The sequence below is a fragment of the Papilio xuthus genome, unplaced genomic scaffold, assembly GCF_000836235.2.
Source record: "Papilio xuthus unplaced genomic scaffold, Pxut_1.1 DF827679.1, whole genome shotgun sequence".
Classification (NCBI taxonomy): domain Eukaryota; kingdom Metazoa; phylum Arthropoda; class Insecta; order Lepidoptera; family Papilionidae; genus Papilio; species Papilio xuthus.
In genome coordinates, this window is record NW_013530970.1 from 2,307,915 (window position 1) to 2,326,784 (window position 18,870).

The window sequence follows — 18,870 nt, forward strand, 5'->3', positions numbered from 1 at the left end:
CTCTCGCTGGCGCTCACGCTCACGATCGCAGTCCAATACGCGACGCAGTTCATCAGTGAAGCCTGGGGATCCTACATGGGAATGCAAATACCATTTCCGGTTTGGCGACAAAGCGAAACGTTGCGAGTCACCGTGCTGTCGCCGATATAAGAAGTCGGAAAACTAACGTCGACATCGACTGTGGCGAGCGTCGATGTCTCCAATACAAGCAATCGCCTATGTGTACACGATCGCGACACTCGGGAACGTTTCCTCGTGGACACAGGCGCCGACATTTCCGTACTGGCAGCGACAAATAAGACAAGAAAAAACAGCCGAAATAGCGCCTTCCAACTTTTTGCCGCAAATAATACGCCCATAAAAACGTATGGTGAGAAAACGATTAGGCTAAACCTTGGCCTTCGTCGAAGCTTCACGTGGACCTTCATCATTGCAGATGTGAAGACTTCAATATTAGGAGCTGACTTTCTTCGCCATTTTCAACTGCTTGTGGACCTGCATAAGAAAAAGTTAGTCGATATAGTGACAGAACTATCGATAAATGCCATCGAGATTTCTACACCTTCCGAAGCCATCCACCTTATCATTTCCAGTCAAGATTACCATGGCATATTGAAGACTTATCCTAACGTACTTCGGCCCATGTCACTGAAGCAGCCACCGAAACACAACGTAGTTCATTACATCGAAACAACCGGCCCACCGTTGTTTGCACGCGCGCGCCCCCTGCCGCCCGACAAATACAAAGCGGCGAAAGAAGAATTCGAGCGCATGATGGAGATGGGTATATGCCAGCCATCGAAGAGTCCTTGGGCGAGCCCGCTCCATGTTGTTAAGAAAAAAGATGGAGGAATACGAATTTGCGGAGATTACAGACGCCTTAACGCGGTTACACAACCGGACCGGTACCCTATACCTCGCATTCAAGACTTCACGTATCAGCTGAAAGACATGAAATTATTCTCCAAAATCGATATCAAGACTGCATATTACTGGATACCCATAAATAAAGAAGACGCAAAGAAGACCGCCGTAATCACACCTTTCGGCCTATTCGAATTCAACTGCATGACATTTGGTCTCAAAAATGGAAGCCAATCTTACCAAAGATTCATGCATGAAGTCCTACGAGGTATTAGCGGATGCTTTTGCTACATAGACGACATCCTGCTCTTTTCAAAATGTGAAGAATCGCATAAAAAGCTACTTCACGAAATATTACAACGCCTCGAGAAATACGGTGTCTCGATCAACGTAGACAAGTGCGAGTTTGGAAAGAATACGATCGACTTCCTGGGCTACGAAGTTACAGCAGAGGGAATAAGACCTCCTCAAGAACGTACAGACGCCATATCTACATACCCCAAGCCGAAAACCATCATCGAGCTACGACGTTTCTTAGGCATGCTAAATTTCTACCGTGATTGCCTACCTCACCAAGCCGACTTACAACACGAACTTAACAAGTATTTACATAACAAGAAAAAAAACGACAAGACGCCAATCGAATGGACGCCTGAAGCCGAAAACGCTTTTGAAAAATGCCGCCAAAGCATCTCAGAAGCCACAACACTAGCGTACCCGTCTGTCGGAAACAAACTTGTCATCATGACCGACGCCTCAGATCATAGTCTAGGCGCCGTACTGCAACAAAAAGACTCAGAAGTTTGGAAACCACTGGCATTCTTTTCGAAAACTATGAGTGCTACTCAACGCCGCTACAGCGTGTACGATCGCGAGCTATTAGCGATCTACTCAGCTGTAAAACATTTTCGTCGATTAATAGAAGGCTCCGAAGTCACCATCTACACCGATCACAAGCCTCTTACGTATGCACTGACAAAGACAGCGAGTAACAGCGACAGCCCGCGCCGTGAACGTCAACTCAACTACATCAGCCAATTCTGCTCAAAAATCGAGTATCTAAAAGGCGAAGAGAACCCAGTCGCTGACGCATTATCACGCATAGAGGAAATACAATGCCCAACTGCAATCGACTTCGCTCAATTGTCTATCGACCAAAGCAACGACGAAGAACTAAAAAAGTTAAAAGTACAACCAAACTTAAAATTCGCCGATCTAACCCTACCTGGAATGAGCCGTCCGATCACGTGTGAGCTGTCCACAACAACGCCCCGCCCATTTTTACCCAAGGCATATCGTTACGCCGCTTTCAAAGCGCAACACGAACTGTGCCATCCAGGCGTAAGAACGACAAGACAGCAGATGATCACTAAATTCTTCTGGCCAGCAATGAGTAAAGAAGTGGCAGGTTGGACGAAAGCCTGCACAGAATGTCAGCGCGCTAAAGTACATCGCCACGTCGTAACGCCGCTATCTGCATTTCCGCCATCGCAACGCTTCGAACATATACACATAGACATAGTCGGCCCCCTACAACCATCCAACGGTTATCGATACTGCATCACTATTATCGATAGATGCACAAAATGGCCCGAAGCGATTCCCGTGCAAGACATAACCGCAGAAACAGTCTGTAAAGCGCTTTACGAACAGTGGATAGCACGCTTCGGTTGTCCGTTGAGAATATCAACCGATCAAGGCCGCCAGTTCGAATCATCATTGTTCAACACATTATTAAAAAAGTTTGGAATAAACAGAATTCGAACCACCGCATTCCATCCTCAATCCAACGGTCAAATAGAGAGATGGCATAGAACTATGAAAACCGCGCTCATGGCTCGTGGCGCGTCTATAACCTGGAGCGAAGACTTACCTACAGTTCTGTTGGGGCTACGCAGCGCTATACGAGACGACAACAATTTCAGCCCAGCGCTTATGACATATGGTACAAATTTGAGGATACCGTCCGATTTCTTCGTGCCTACTCAGCCGAAATATGACGACGCAGATTTTCTACGGCATCTAACAGAAGCGATGACGTCATTAACGCCTACAACACGTCCGCAACAAACGTCACAGCGACCATTCGTCTACAAAGATCTCTCAAAGTGCTCACATGTATTCGTCCGCAATGACACCGTGCGGTCACCACTCACACCGCCGTACGACGGACCATACGAAGTTTTAAAGCGACACGAAAAATATTTCAAAATTCAACTTCCAACGCGAACTTCAGTAATATCGCTGGACAGATTGAAACCCGCGTATACTGTTGAGAGTGAAACAGACAAGGAAGAGGTACCTGCAACTAGAAACACAGCAACATCAAGTAACACGCTCGCTACCAGCCATCCCTACGTAACAAGATCGGGCCGCGTAGTAAAGAAGAGCGTACGCTTCGCTTGAGGGGGAGTGATATTGGAGGTCATAAGCAGCATATCGCCATCTCTGCGGAACGCGCAAGAATGTGTGACAGAGAAAATCACCTCTCACTCACTCTCATTGTAATTAGCTAGTAATTAGTGTCTCTTCCGGATTGGTCGAAAAACTTAATTTTTAATTGGTGTACATATTTTAGCCAGTAAGCACGTAGCTCATAATTTGTATAAATAGTTAAGAAATTAGAAAATAAATCATTACAAATCTGGACTTCGAGTGTTATTCTTCCCGCAAATATCGACAGCAGTGAAGACCTCCCACAACATAAACGAAAGATTGTAACATGTGACAGTGTAACATGTAACAATGTAACGTGTGATAGTGTAACAATGTAACATGTGACAGTGTAACATATAACACATATCTCACCCTGCCTGCTGCGCGCATGTGACGTGGAATGCGGAGTAGCAGTTGCTCTTATGGCACTGTATGCAGGCGCCGGCGCCGCGCTGCTTGCACACCATGCACTGCAGCTTCCACCGCGCCGCGGGGATCATCTCTATTGAATCTGTTATACATTCATTTATAAATTAACTATGCACTTAAGGAAATAAAAAAAAGTCACTTTCTTATTGAGTTAGCGGCTCGATACCTAAAACGTTTAAAAAAAAATAGATATTTTTATTTTAAACAACACAATAAGATTGCATAGGATGTTACCGACATACCACTCACGTGGTTTATTGGCGTCGCTCTTTTTTTAACACACAATTAAGAAAACCAGAGAACAAATAAAATTAAAATTGTGTAAAGGATGCGGAGAGAGGGCAGTGCCCTCTCTCTGGATCTTAACCTGTCAAATAAATAGAAACAACCTATAGCTTACCAATGGGTTCTAAGAAGACTGTGTTAGCAAACCGCACTTCAGGTATCCAGAGAGCGCACACTACGTGCGCCCATGTGCCTTGATCTGTTTGTTTAAATGCACCTGACACAAAATAGAAATTTCTAGATCTTTAGTATATAGAAAGAGGATTATATAAATAGAAATGTGATTAAATATGGATGGGTTGCGTGATACAAGGGAAATATCAAAAAGTAGAAAAACAGCAAGGGTTAAATTCAGATATAATGGAACCTTTATAGGGAAAGTGCATGAATGTAATATATTTATATCATCACCAGCTCACTAAACATCCCTTCCTAATAATTTCCTTCACCGTGAGAATGTTGAATTAATCTATATTTATATGTGTAACTAATGCTCACCTCCAGTATTAGGACATAATACACAGTTAACAAGCCGAGATGGAGACTGCAGACATCTCCTGCACAACCATTGACCCTCCGGTATGTATGGTACCTGTATATTATATTAAAAAAATTACTCCTATAAAATATATTATTAATTATCATGGAATGAAAAAAAAGACTTCATTAGTTCCCGTCAATTAATCAAATTTTTCTTTTCTTTTAAACCTTCCCTAGAACTTCAAGAATATTTCAAAACCAAGACAAGATAAATTCATTCAGCCGTTCTTGAGTTTTAGAGAGAGTAATGAACAGCAATCTTTTTATATATATAGATTAATTAATAAGCTTTATTAGCTTCGGCCAGGAATTCTCTTACTTTTCCTCTTGTAGATATATTACAGTTATGCAGGCTTTAGTGAATCCACTTGCTACTACATTTCTTATTTATATTGTGAACACTGAACTTTACTTTCTATCATCATAAGATCTTCCTTCCACTTCAAGTGGCCTATTGTGGTCTGAGGTGAACCACAAGGCATTACAACTTAAGATTAAAATAATGTTACTTAAGTTAACTTACCCCATAGCAATCCTGATGCACAGCAAGATTGCACATATCACAGAACAGTATAACATTTGTGTTCTGACACTCTCCATCCATACAAATGCAACACACTGCATCCTCATCCACTGTGGCTGCGGTCTGCTGGCCGCTTTGAGTTGCCTGGTATTTATGAAAAAAAGTGTTAATATCAGCCATAGAAATCTACAGTAGAAAGAGAAAATTCATATGGTTCAAATGTTTCTCTATGGTTGACTAACTAGTAGTTGGAACTAAAATCTCAATAAATTTATCATATAATTTATTTCTGTTCTGTTCAGGTTATTATTGAGGCAATGTGTATGTATGTGTATGTAATGTACAGGTCCTAATATTTTAGTTTCATTTTAGAATCTTTATATTCTCTATCAAAATGTATATTTGGCCTCAGGTACTAAGTAATTATTGTACCTGAAAGTAAGATTCCTTCTCAAGCCTATCCATAAGCAGTTCCAGAGTGTCAACAGAAACTGGTGGCAGTCCTTGTTTAGCTCTACTCTTGTTGATAAGAGCCAACCAGGCTGTGTCCTCTTCATCCACATCATATTCAACTTCTCCATCCAATTCTTCAGCTGATTTCTCAATGAAGCGTATGTAGGCATTTGGTCTGGGTTGAGCATCACAAACTCTCTCATTGTAATCTGGTATTAACTGCAAATATCATGTATATTTATAACATACTTAATTTATCTTGAAATTAGACACAATATTGTTGCTACATGTTTTGTAAAAAGAATTGGATTAATAAGATATTAAACAATTTAATATTACCCGAAAACTAGCTTCAGGAAGTTTAACTTGAGGTTCAAGAGGTGGTTCTACGACTGGAAGTGGCTTTTCCAGCTCTGCATTCTTCTTTTCCCATTCCTCTAAAGAAATAATTGGCAATGGTTGATCGATCGGTATTCGACTTATTTTCCCGTCAATTTCAAACTGTACAACTTTTTGTGCCTCAGCAAAAGTTAAAGCCTCTTTCGGCGGGCTCTGAAGAGCTATATCACCGGTGGGAACCGCAGCTCTGGCTCTGCCTTTTTTCCGACATATATTACGAACTACGGTAGGTGTTGCCGGTGTGGGATTGTCATGGTCGTAATTAACAAGATGGTATTGCAATCCACATAGGCTTTTATAAACTTTATCACACTTTTCCAGTGGACACTGATAGGGCGGTGGCCTGTTTTGTCGCAACTTTTTACAAAACTCCAAAACATCAAAATCCAATCCCATTTTGTTGATTTAGCAATACATTTGAGATATTGCAGAATAAAGATTGTCGTATTTGCTGTCGTGTGGATTTTACTTTTTCATTTACTTCAAAACTTTCAAATAAAACGCAATTTGAGAAAAGTGAAAGGCTGGCGAAATATAACACAAATCGATGTTGATTTCATGCACAAAATTTTATAAATTGTTTTGATTGACAGCTATGACAAATGGCAAAGAGCAAATAAATGCATTTTGGAAACAGAAAAATGGCCCGACAAAGACTATGCAATGTTTGAAACTTATAAATATTTTAATTATTTTTGTTTTAACTTAATTACACATGTTAAAAGCTAAATCGACATAATTTTTATTAAATGATATTAAACACTACACATTAATTACCACTACTTGTTAATGCTGAATTACATTTTTCCAGAAAATTCGCGTTGTTTCTAATGCTATTCAACATCTGTTACTTTTACTTTCCTGTATTTCATTTTGTGAAGTGTCAATTGGTGTCATTGTTATTTTGTAATTTGTTATTGTTTGCGAATTTTTCGTGGTTTTCGTGAGAGAAATAAAAGTAGAGTGCTTACTAACATTTTCCAGAACATTTTTTAATCGACTTGTAGACAAAATGGATATTTATAGATATCCCCCGTATCAATACGGACAATCAGATGAACTTTCTAAACAAATGTTTGCCCAACAAGCCCTGTCTTCCGGCCTTCCATATCAGCGTCCAGGAACGAGTCATGAGCCACATTCCATGCCTATCCCCTCTGGTGCTCCTTGGAATATACAAGGCGTTTCCTGGGGTTTACCTTCGCCACCTCAATTAGTACAGTTCACGGGACAACCACAATTAGAAGCAAAGCCTTCACACGCAATTCTTCATTGTAAAAGAAAAAGTTTGGATGTCGAACCTGTCATGTAAGTAGATTTTTGAGTTATAAACACAGTGAAAATGTAGACAGAACAGATTGTAAAAAGTAAATACAACAATGGTTGTTTAGGTTTTAGCCTTTCTAGAAAGAGCAATTAGGGATTCCTATTGAATTGTGACACTAAATTTTTTTATAACATTTGAGTTATAATATAAACCTGAACTTTTTTTAGTCCAGCCAAACAGTTAATAACGGAAGAGAAAATGGCAGCACATTTAAGTGGTCTCCATATATCTTCAGACTACACAGCTCATTCTTTGGCAACATTGACAGACGAAAATATGGATCTTGGCATGGATGGTGCAATGACTCTCAGTGAAAAACTGAAAGGTCACAAAATTGTTCTCTCGGAAGAGCTTAAAAAGTTACAAGAAGAACCTTTAATACCTGCTACTCTTATGGAAAGGTATTATTTAGTTTATTATAATAATTATAAATCATTTGTGTCAACTCTCACTTTCAATAATAGTAGCTTGCTTAGCTTATATTTTAAAATAATGTTATTTTGCCTTATGGCAACTTTCTGTGGAGATTTATAGTGTTCAGAGTACTTTTGTCACATATTGAAAATAACATCTTTTATTTATCAAACTAAAGTTATTTCAACTTTCGCATTTACATTGTACTCACCTGTGTTTCATTCTTTTGAAGTATTATTGCTTCTGTTACAGACTAGAAAAGCCCCACATGTCTTTAGTTGTGTGGAAACCTCGAGATAATATTTTAGAGAAGATAAAGGAAGTAGAGGAAAAACCACATGAAGAAGAGAAGAAAAGACCTGGAGTGCTTGTAAGTGAAATATCACCTATGGAAATGGAGATGTCATGAGCTGTTTGGGAATATTAAGGCGGTGTTCACACCAAATGTATTAGCAACTCTTTTCAAATATCTTTAAGGCCTAAGGTTATGTGCGCACTATGCAATGCCCACTTCCCGCAATGCAACAGGCTCACAGAAAGTCCAAGTATGAATATGGGATGACAATACATTTTTGTTTGGTAATTTGCTTCTATAATAGTAAGTCTAATTGTTTTTTTTATTTGTGTCTCAGCTCTGCGACTTGCTCCGCATTCCTTCACCTCGCTACACCTAAAATTGTCTTCTGCTCTGCGACTGATGCAATGTTCCGAGCTACCATCATTTTTGAACACTAAAGTACAAATATCTAATACCATGCTGCTTGGATGTATGGATGGATGTTTGTTAGAAGGTATCTCAAGGACAGCTGGTATGGATTTGATGAAATTTGGTATATATGTATAATACTGGAACAACACATAGGCCAACTATGATCCTGGAAATGTGATTATTGCCCATGGAATATGTTTTATTTAATTGATAATTGTGCATTAGTTCAACACATATGTTTGAAATATAGCAAAGATATGAAACATAAGTCTAGAGCAGTCTTTCCCAAAGTGGGCGATAACGCCCCCTTGTGGGCGCTGCAGGTCTCAAGTTGCAGGTTATAGTAAAAGTTTCGTTTAGAATTCTCTGTTAATATACATATATAGGTCACAATAATTAATTAATTTAATTTGAAGTTATAGTGGTTTTTAAAAAAGTGAAAATATGGGGGCGCTAAAAAAATATTTATTCCCAAAATGGGTAGTAGACAAAATAAGTTTGGGAACCACTGGTCTAGAGTACTTTTTTTTAAATCTGCACCAAGCCACGGGCAAAAGCTGTTGTTTTTATATGGACAGTTATAATTCACGGTTAGGTTTCAGTGTTTAGGTGAAGTTGTGTGTTGACAATATATTTGGTGTGAGCACTGTCTGTTTGTTGTAGTTTAAGTTAATTAATTTTTAAGTCATCTTTTTTAATTGTGAACCCTTGTTAACAAAAATACTGTAGTTTTAGAATATATTAATACATAATATGGTGAGTTTTGATTGTACCTTGATAGTTGAGTGTTGTATATAAGATAAATAAGAATTGTAATTGATTGTTATTTACTTTAAAAACTTTGCTTATAAAATATTTTTCTTTGCATTTGAACATTAATTTTGACATAAAAAAGTGTTTAAAAATTGTGCACAAATACGACCAAATTAATTTCAGTGTCATATTACAGTAAATGATCTGATATTTTGTGAAATTCATTAATTGATAAAAAAAAGTATGTTTAGAAAAATGTATTTAAATAATTTTGATTTGATTACTTTAATTATACAATAAAGTATAATTATAGAATTTCTATAGTATAGAAATTTTAGTGGTTTGAAAAAAAAAATTGCCAAATAATTTTAAATGAAAAAAATCTGAACTAGATTTTGTAATAAATTCATTGAACGTAATTTTTAAAATATTCACTGCCATTAAAAATATATTTAAAAAAAAACAATTTGTATTGATTCTATACCCTTAATGTGTTTTCTAATTTGTGTATTTGATTATCATAACACTTGTATGCATTGTGGCAGTGGAATTCTACTGTATATCTTAAATACATAATTGGCATGAAAAGTAAAATAAGAACTTAAATAATATTTATATCATTAAATGTTTTGTACTGTATCACAAGTTTTTTTTGTGACAAAACGATTTTTAGGGATGAAAACCAAGCGTTACGGTGTGGCTATATAAAAAAATGTTTACCTTATGATATCTGGAAGTTTTCTCTAGTTGTAGCGTGTTGCTTTTTAAATTGTCTTGTCATTTGTTTATTCTAATAACCTATTGATTTGGCACATAGAGGATAACAGATACTTCTGCACAAAGTGCCAACTTGAGCGACAGACATTGGTGGGATTAATCACATGTGGATAGTCTAATAAAAATGGTAGAAATTACATTAACATATATGGCCTATAATAAAATGTTCATTTCAAATAGATTCTTTATTGAATATCAAACACTTCAACAATAAATAATAACATGAATTCAAGTCCGATACTAAACAATACTGATTGAGTTGTTGTGACAAATATGTTTTTTATATAAAAAATAATGCAATCCAATTTCAAGAGTAGATCAGTCGAAGCTATTTTTGGGGGAGAAAATGAAATTTTGACTCTATTCTTGGTTTTCAATATAAAATTTATTGCAACCCAATTCATATCAACTTATTCTTTTTTATAAATCTCTCATTTTTTATCAATCACTACATAATAATAATCAGATCAAACTTATAATCTTTATGAACTTTCTTTTAACATAATTATCACATTATTGGATCAAAATAACAGTGCTGTCGGTTCAAATTATTTCCGTATACAGGTATCCTTACAAATGGATTATTAATACTTGATATTATGATACAAAATAAAAAGAATAAAAACAATTTGTGTAGATTTCCTTCAGTAAATTGTACAATATTCTTCAAACACTAAAATTAATATTAAACTTTCATATAAATATATCTTATTAAATAATTTCCACACTTATATTCTATATTTTTAGTTAATTACTTAATGTTTATGAATACTTCTTTTAATATCTTGCTTGGTCAAGGTAGACTGTATGCTGTGTAGAGTTTACCACCCACATCCCTTTGCACCATGCACCTAATACTGTGCTCTGGGCAGGAACACAAGCAATATTTCGAGCTTACATGGTATATGAAAACATCTATACCATTATTATTCTACCAAAATGTTTACATGTTTTATATCTTTTAAGCTTTGATATGTTAATATCCATGCTTACTATTGCTTAATTATCCGTTGCAAAATTAAGCAATAGAAAACATAAAAGACATATTAAAAATTATATTCAAATTGTTGCAATCATAACATGCCTTACTGTGATTTTCCACTATCCATACACTTACAAAAAATATATTGTAATTTGAATTTTAAAAGACAATAGGAATGTTTTTTGACAGTGGAAATACACAGTACCATTGAACCTAGATAAAATGGAATGTCATCAGTAAATAATAAAACAAGAATCAATATATTACAAATCAATGTAGTATATCGATGTTACATTACTAGAAAAGTATAGTCAAGTCTTGACTGAGCCAAATTTGATGCCAGTCAAAGTGAATCATGCAGAGTATGTTTATAATGAATGAATATTTCTAATGTTATAACTTTTTTTTTATTACATAAAAGTTTCACTGCGTATTCATATTGAATGACTCAATTGTTTGTGACTGTGAACACTTAATATGTTAAAGCATTTTAAAATTAATACATAATCAAGGATAATCTCTGTAAGATTAAAATGATAAGTATAATTAATAAGACATAAATAACAGAATTAGTTTTCTGTTGACCGGTTTGCACTATCGAAACACTTGTAGAAAAACATGTTATTCTTGTACCGGTGTTTTGACAGTGCACTCACAGTTTTAAGGTTAGAAAACATTTCACATCACATTGGTACGTGTCTATATTGTAACTTTTTATAGTATTTACTCGTATAACGGTTTATTAAAACACTTATTATAAATATACAATGAATACTTGATATTTTACAAATATCGAACATTTTCCGTCATTTTTTAATGACAGTGACAGTTCATTCATAGATTAAAAACGAGACAGGTTTGTCTATGGTCCACAGATCTCTTTTTAATCGATGAATGATCGAGTTAAATCGATTTGTACATTCATGTATCGATAATCGTTAGAACATATTGACTTTAACGGTGGCTGTGTCGAGCTCCCGCTTCATAGTTTCTAGCTGCTCAATGTCCTGGACGGAGGTCTCGCACTTCTGCACCACCAGCGAATGGTAGAAATGAATGGCAAACGCAACGAATACTATTAAAACTGAAAATTAAAATAATCTATTTAAAAAAAAAGACAAAATGAGCACAACAAGAACACAGAAAAGATTAAAATAATCTTACTTCTTACTAATATTATAAATGCGAATGTTTAGATGGATAGATGGATGTTTGTTCGAAGGTATTTCCAGAACGGTTGAATGGATCCGGCTAAAATTTGGCATAGACGTAAAACGTTTTTTTTTTTAATTCCGTGCGGACGGAGTCGCGGGCGACAACAAGTACTCCTATAAACCTGCATTATGATATACGACTGAAAACAGTAGGGAACTCATTCTTGACTTTTCTTCCGTGATTAAAAGGATTTGGTCACTAACTTAGTGGTATGATCGTAGGCGAATATTTTTAATTATTCCGAAGTAATTTAGCACAGATCTGACAAAGAAGCGCATGGTGATCATCATTAACACAGTACCTGGTATCACGATGACGGTGGCTGCGGTCGCGGCCGCAAACGAGTAGTCCCAGAACTTCACCCAGCAAAGAATTGCTATCTCCACCAGGAATAGGAACAGACCTGGGGAATTCACACTGATAAATATTCAAGTATAGTTTTATTGAGCGATATAGAAAGATGTGTATGCTATTTGGTATGGTCTTTAGTCTTTCTCGATAACTCATACTTTTGTCATATGTTTGAAGAGAAGAATAATTAAGTACAAGGACTGTGGACAAATCGATTTTTACTTTATTATAGATATATCGATTAGTCCAACATAATCTATAGAAATACTATGGATTAAGTTTGTCTAGTTGGTTAATGCCTATTTATGAACACAGATAAAAAATTATTGAAATTAAAACCAAGTTAAATTACAATATAGCATACCTAAAACAGTACTAAACGCCCAAGCCAGCTCTATAAATCCCCGCATGCGTTCGTGCGGCGAATCTCTGAGTGCACGCGTCGGTCCGCCTGGCGTTTCCATCTTGCTGACCGCGTCGATATTAGGTAGCAGATACGTAGAGATCATGAGAGCAAATATATGCACGGCCACTAACACAGTCGTGCACACAGCGAACATAACGAATAGCCATTCGGGCACGTTTGTAGGCTCGTTGATCTGTAACTCTACCATAGCTACCATCGCGAAACCTGCAATAAGAAATTAACGATTCTGAGTATGACAATTCATCGTCATCAGCTCACTATACGTCCCCACTGACGGGCTCGGAGCCTACCCAATGTTAGGGGGGACTAGGCTATAGTCAACCACGCTGGCCTAGTGTGGGTTGCTTGACTTCACACATACATATCTTTGAACTTCTTCTCATATATGTGCAGGTTGCATCACGATGTTTTCCTTCACCGTAAGAACGTCGGATAAATGTACATATGTAAATCAGAAATCAAAACACATTGGTACATGGCGGGATTCGAACCCAGAACATACAATTTGCAAGTCAAGTGCTTAAACCCCTGAGCCACCGACGTTCGACAGACAATTACTTTTTTGTTTTTTTAAGAAAAGGGGGCAAACGAGCAGCGGGGACACCGAGGTTCATATACGCCCATGGAAATCAACAATATCAGAAAAACCGCAGATGCGTTGTCGGCCTTTTAGATAGTGATATTAAGGGAAAACATTTATTGATTAAGTTAAAACTAATGTTGCCACATCAAATAAAATTTAAACTTTTTAGTATATGTATTATGGTTAGGTACTCAAATTCGCAATTATTTAGTTTTTTTGCAAATGAAATATGACTTCAACGAATCAATTTAAACTTATTTCATTGTACATAGAAATTAATTTGAACATATCACAAATCAAGAACTTGCGAACAATTTATCAATTCAGATAAGCATTACCTGAGAGCAGTTCTGACGTGGTGGCGGTTGCTTTAAGTTTGGCACGGGACATGTGCAGACGTCGCCACGAGAGCCCGTCTGAAGCCAAGCCCGGTACCTCCTCACTCCATCCCACGCCTGTCGCAGCGCCACCAGACCCAGCTGGCATCGTCAGCGCCACCTCACTCACACTCTGAAATAATTGCAACAAATCTTGACTCCCGGCTAAGGGCCTTGAGTCCCTTAAACAATAAATTAATTCATAGTATAAAAAGTAACCACGTATACTTTTTTTCTCTGTGATATTTTATATTTCACTACTCGTCGAAGTTATCCACTTTACGATGGAATTTTTTTTTCACTAATGTTGCGCATATAATTAACCATGGGCCAAGACCAAGAGCCCAATATAGAGCGCACTGGCGGCGCAATGTTGATGCCGTCTGCTCTACTACGGGGACTTCAAGTAGGAAGTCAAGTAAATCATACTATTAGTCGTCTGATCTAAACATGAGGAATGTAACAGTATTTTTTTAATTTCTTGTCAACAAAATTCACTCACCAATAAACCACAAAAAACCTCCTTTTTTACGGTGGGGTAGAAGCTTAAATGACTTATTATTAGCCCGTGTTACGTTTACGAACCAGCTTTAATTTGTGCTGTCTAGCGCTAGACCAACCTTAATAGATTGACTGCAATGACAGGTCGTCTGTAGATAACTGGGGCTTAGCAGTACTGTGGTTGCCGTGGATTTGCTGGAGAGCATTCCGTTGGGCGTCACGCTGCCAGGACTTCCCTTCTGGCATACGTAGTCCAAGCTGTGCGGAGGGCTGATAGAGATCGTAGGACTGTCGGTCACGCTTACCTTTAATCTAGTAACAAGAAGGTTGAATATAAATAAAGGATATAATAAAAATTCTTTAAAAAAAACCATCACCTACATAAATGTTTAGTCGAGTACCCACCTTCAGAAATAAATGTCTTTTTAAAAATAAAACTAGCAAAATTCTTAATAAGAGTCAAAAAAACGATTAATAGTGGCTAAAAGCCGATCTCCACTATATAAGCTAGGCCGTAATTTCTATGAAGATTTCAAAAATTATTCAAATAAAATTGTTGTAGTTACTGATAATACAAAATATGTTAAATTGTATTTTATTATCAATTAAATTTTCTTGGAATCAAAACATAAAACATGAAATCGTAAATTTAAACTCATGCTCTTCTATGTAATTTTATTGTGTTTTTATTATAATGTTATTATTGTGTGTTGAGTGAAGTGTTGATATAATCATTGAATGATCTTGTCAGCTGCGGTTAGACAATATTGTACATAATCTGTGATGTGGAATTACCAGAATTAGGCTGCCTACACACGTTGTTTGCACTATTCAGTTAAGACTGTGACAGTAAGAAGTGTATAAACTGTATGTAACTAACTTTATACATATATTATTATATGTATTTATCGTTGGTATTTATATACTGATCGAATTCAGCAATGTACTAGTTATTCGTGACTTATATTAATATATCGGAAAATTTATTGGGATTAATTCTAATCTTATACTTATATACTATCTTATACTAACACTAAATAAGTAGCTATATGTCGCCCGCATCTCCGACCTAAAAAAATTGTGCCTTAAGTGTTCTTCCAGACTATGCTCTACATCTATGCCAAATATCAGAGAGATCTATGCCGAGGTTCTGGAGATACCTTCTAACAAACATCCATCAATCCATCAAAGTTTTCGTATTTATAATATTAGTAAGATTAGTAAGAAGTATGATATACAATATACAGAACGTGGAATATGTGTGATTTTGTAATAGAAGGTGGTAACTATGTAATTATTCAGAACTGCATGATGAAGGTCATAACTTGTTACGTCATCTAATTAGAATTTACTTAATAACTGTCTACGTGGAAAATAAGAGGAATTATCAAACAATTACTGCATTGCGTTTTATATTTTCCTTTTTTAGGATAACGTCAATAAAAAATATCATAGCTATTTTAAAATATGAATTAATTTTACATCATTATTTTATATATAGTTTGCTACTTGTTTCTTATTTACGAATACTATAATTACTTTAGTATTTCCGTATTGTTATGGATACCTTCAAAGATAAAATTCAGGTCCTATTTATAGTTATACTAGCTGTCGCCGACGATACCGTCCGTAGCTTATGTATCTTCTAGAGTATGTTCTACATCTACTACCGTTCTGGAGATACCTTCTAACAAACATCGATCCATCCACCTATTAACATTTTCGCATTTATAACATAATATTAGTAATATATGTAAATTTAAGTTTTGTTTTGTTTTTCCAGTAATGATAACGATCACACCTTAACTAACACGTAAAATTACAAGTTCTATAATAATGAACCCGTACTAAGTGAAGTTAAATTACTTCAATTGCGTTATTAGCATAGTTACCATCTTATAATTCACAACTTTAAGCACAATATTCTTAAGGATCAATTAATAATCAATATGATTTTCAATGTGTGTAGTATGATTTACGTTTTGCTTACTCATGATTAAAAAAAACATAAGCATACGAATAGGTCATGTTATCCTTCCAAACAATTCTTCCTCAAGCCTTTTTTTAAACATATCGACATTCCTGTCATCTTTAACAAAACAGATATAACAACATACGAAGATTCTAGTTTCAGAAATCCACGGTTACTGAGATGGAGTTTCTTTACTCTTATAGTGCCATTTTCTTTCGAAGTTCGACGATCAGGTAACTTGCAACCCTTGATACCGTGGCTCGTGAAAAGCGGAGGGGTACTCTTTCCGAACCACTTGCGTCGGTTCTTAAGCCAGGATTCGTCTTCAAAACTGCATGTAGAGTTGTGGTAAGGTAGGTAACTTTTTCAACGTATTTGTTGACGTAAAACAACATTAAACAAGTGTGCGTACTCAATACTATTTGTCAACACTACGAGTAGGTTTCAAATCGGATTGTTATGTAAATCTACGATATGGTTTCTCTGAGTTTTTCCCGAGTGTATAAGGTAACTCATACGTACGATCATTGGAAAATCAACTAATAATAATATTTATATAAAATATATTTGATGACAATTATAACATGATTTTGCACAATTAGCAGAACAGGTTAAAATGTGGGTAAATCTTACAAATATTATGAATGCGAATGTATGGATGGATGGATATTTGAATAGTTGGAAGGTATCACCAGAACAGCAGCATGGATTTCGCTGCAATTTAGCATAGGTGTGAAACATAGCTTGGAAAAACACATAAGCTACTATTTAAGTTTTTTCTTAATTCCGCACAGACGGAGTGGCAGGCGATAGTTAGTTAAAAAATATGTATTAAATCTGCCTACAGCACATCTACAAAATTGCCACATTGAGCAGTCTCCTGTATATGAAACCGAATTTTATGCTTTTGGAGCGAACAATAAAGGAAATACTAAACAGGAAAAATTTTGTTGTCAATTTGGGTTCCATTGTTAGGGGATTCCCCGTCCCGGGAAATTTTCGCGTTGTATGCAAGCATTCGTATACACAAGGAATTTTACTTGATTTAATCTTCGTTTTATCTCATAGAATTATAATCTTGTTGTTTAATTTCCTATGAAGAGTAGGAAACGCTTGCAAACATGAAAACAAGGTTAATCTCGTATTTACCTGCGTACCTTCCGACATTTTCTTATGGTTAACATAAGAATGACCAAGTTTATAAATAGAATTATACGTGAGGATAATATGAATTACCCATATTACTATTTTTATTACTCTTAATGACAAGCATGTACTTTTAGTCATTATTAATTAGAATCATTTGGCGCCAATGACGTACTTTCGTTACATAGTCCAGTGTCAGAATGAATAGTGACGGGACGTAAATGTCGACATTTTAGTAAGGCTAGTGTTGTGTCAATACACTGGTACATTTTCGGATTTTATTCCTATCAGTACTTACGATTTAACGAGGTCCTGGGCTTAATGGCCAGGACTGTCTAACCTGAGCTTAAGTGTAATACCAACCTTTATTTGTTTTTAAAAAGCCGGTCACAAAAATCACCATCCGCGTTTACGCTATAACGCTGTTAGTCACAATACAATCGTTAACTGATATCCTTACTTGGGTGTAGTTCCGCACTCATAGCTCGGCGGCTTTCCAAAGCAAGGGTACGAGTCACTGAGGCCTAGGCTTTTGGGCCTGAGCTCGTGCCTAAGCCGGTGGACTCTGTGCGATCTCTCGTAGAGGTGGTCGGTAGTGTGGTACCTTTGGAGCGTACGCGGCCGCGCCTTGCTGCTGGGGGTCTGCGTGCATTGGTCCACGCGGCTCGCGTCTTCCACGCTCGTTACGTAGCTGGATTCTGATACCTAGAAAAGTGGATTATATTCAGATCATTATGTATGTTATGATCGAACTAAGTCTGACAAACAGGTTGAGGTTACATTCTAGCTTTATATAAAAAAAACAGAAACTGTAAATATGCCTATGAATAGGGAGTTTTGTTACATCAATCTTAGTTTGGTTATATTAGAAAGCTATGCAGATGTAAAGTTTATTAAATTTCCTTATATTTTGAGGATTTGTTTATGTAAAATCTGCTCTTGTAAAGAAAAACGGGTTATGTCGGACTCGAACCGACTTAAAACTTTGTTACTTCTTCATACTTACTACTAGTTTTATAAGGGCAAAACTGGCTGATGACATAATTTTGACAGTTTAAAAGAAACAAAAGAGAAATAAAACATTAACATTGCAAACGATCCGTGAAATGAACACTGAATACGGGAAAACGTACGGCCTGTAATTTAGTAGATTGTTGATTGTTTGTGAACGATTATCGTGAGCCAGTGACATTGGCGGATTCGCAGGCGACGTGACCACGATGACAGTTAATGTATAGACACTAAAATATTTTTTATAGCATCCTCCTATCATGTAAACAAGTCAAGACTATGTAAAATTATTATTCTCGATTATTTTCTAAAGCATCTTTTTTACACTGTATAGCTACAAGTACGTGCTATACAACTCTGTCTCTTTCCCCCATCGTATACCCTCAGTGTGCGATG

The 18,870-nt window shown here is 36.3% G+C and overlaps 3 protein-coding genes across 10 annotated transcripts in view; 1 reads left to right on the top strand and 2 right to left on the bottom strand.

Annotated features, from left to right (window-relative positions):
- Positions 1–6,497, bottom strand: part of Br140 (bromodomain-containing protein 140) — a 17,027-nt gene extending 10,530 nt beyond the window's left edge. Inside the window, exons 1-6 of the mRNA XM_013311915.1 lie at positions 5,870–6,497; positions 5,510–5,749; positions 5,078–5,221; positions 4,513–4,606; positions 4,130–4,231; positions 3,673–3,811 (exon numbers count right to left, since the gene is read on the bottom strand). Of these exons, the coding sequence (XP_013167369.1) occupies positions 3,673–3,811; positions 4,130–4,231; positions 4,513–4,606; positions 5,078–5,221; positions 5,510–5,749; positions 5,870–6,325 (1,175 nt within the window). The 5' untranslated portion in view covers positions 6,326–6,497. The remainder of the gene's footprint in view (positions 1–3,672; positions 3,812–4,129; positions 4,232–4,512; positions 4,607–5,077; positions 5,222–5,509; positions 5,750–5,869) is intronic.
- Positions 6,498–6,805: 308 nt separating this feature from the next.
- LOC106117634 (uncharacterized) lies at positions 6,806–8,728 on the top strand. 2 transcript variants are annotated; one of them, XM_013312020.1, is made up of 4 exons: positions 6,806–7,237; positions 7,424–7,657; positions 7,923–8,040; positions 8,303–8,728. In XM_013312020.1, exons 1-4 carry the CDS (start codon positions 6,942–6,944, stop codon positions 8,342–8,344), a joined length of 690 nt encoding a protein of 229 aa, XP_013167474.1. In that variant the 5' UTR covers positions 6,806–6,941; the 3' UTR covers positions 8,345–8,728. The 2 variants fall into 2 exon arrangements, with proteins under 2 accessions (XP_013167474.1, XP_013167475.1); XM_013312021.1 differs by having other exon boundaries at positions 7,923–8,728.
- A 2,602-nt stretch (positions 8,729–11,330) lies between these two features.
- The window catches only part of LOC106117880 (calcium release-activated calcium channel protein 1), a 26,326-nt gene continuing 18,786 nt past the window's right edge, over positions 11,331–18,870 (bottom strand). For 2 of the 7 annotated variants that reach the window (XM_013312375.1, XM_013312377.1), the window contains 6 exons: positions 17,924–18,168; positions 14,465–14,657; positions 13,806–13,977; positions 12,822–13,088; positions 12,408–12,509; positions 11,332–11,975 (listed from right to left, as the gene is read on the bottom strand). In XM_013312375.1, coding sequence (XP_013167829.1) covers positions 11,830–11,975; positions 12,408–12,509; positions 12,822–13,088; positions 13,806–13,977; positions 14,465–14,657; positions 17,924–18,168 — 1,125 coding nt within the window. In that variant the 3' untranslated portion in view covers positions 11,332–11,829. Of the gene's footprint in view, positions 11,976–12,407; positions 12,510–12,821; positions 13,089–13,805; positions 13,978–14,464; positions 14,658–17,923; positions 18,169–18,469; positions 18,521–18,870 lie in introns of those variants that run through there. The other 5 variants (XM_013312376.1, XM_013312381.1, XM_013312379.1 and 2 more) reach the window with 5 other exon arrangements.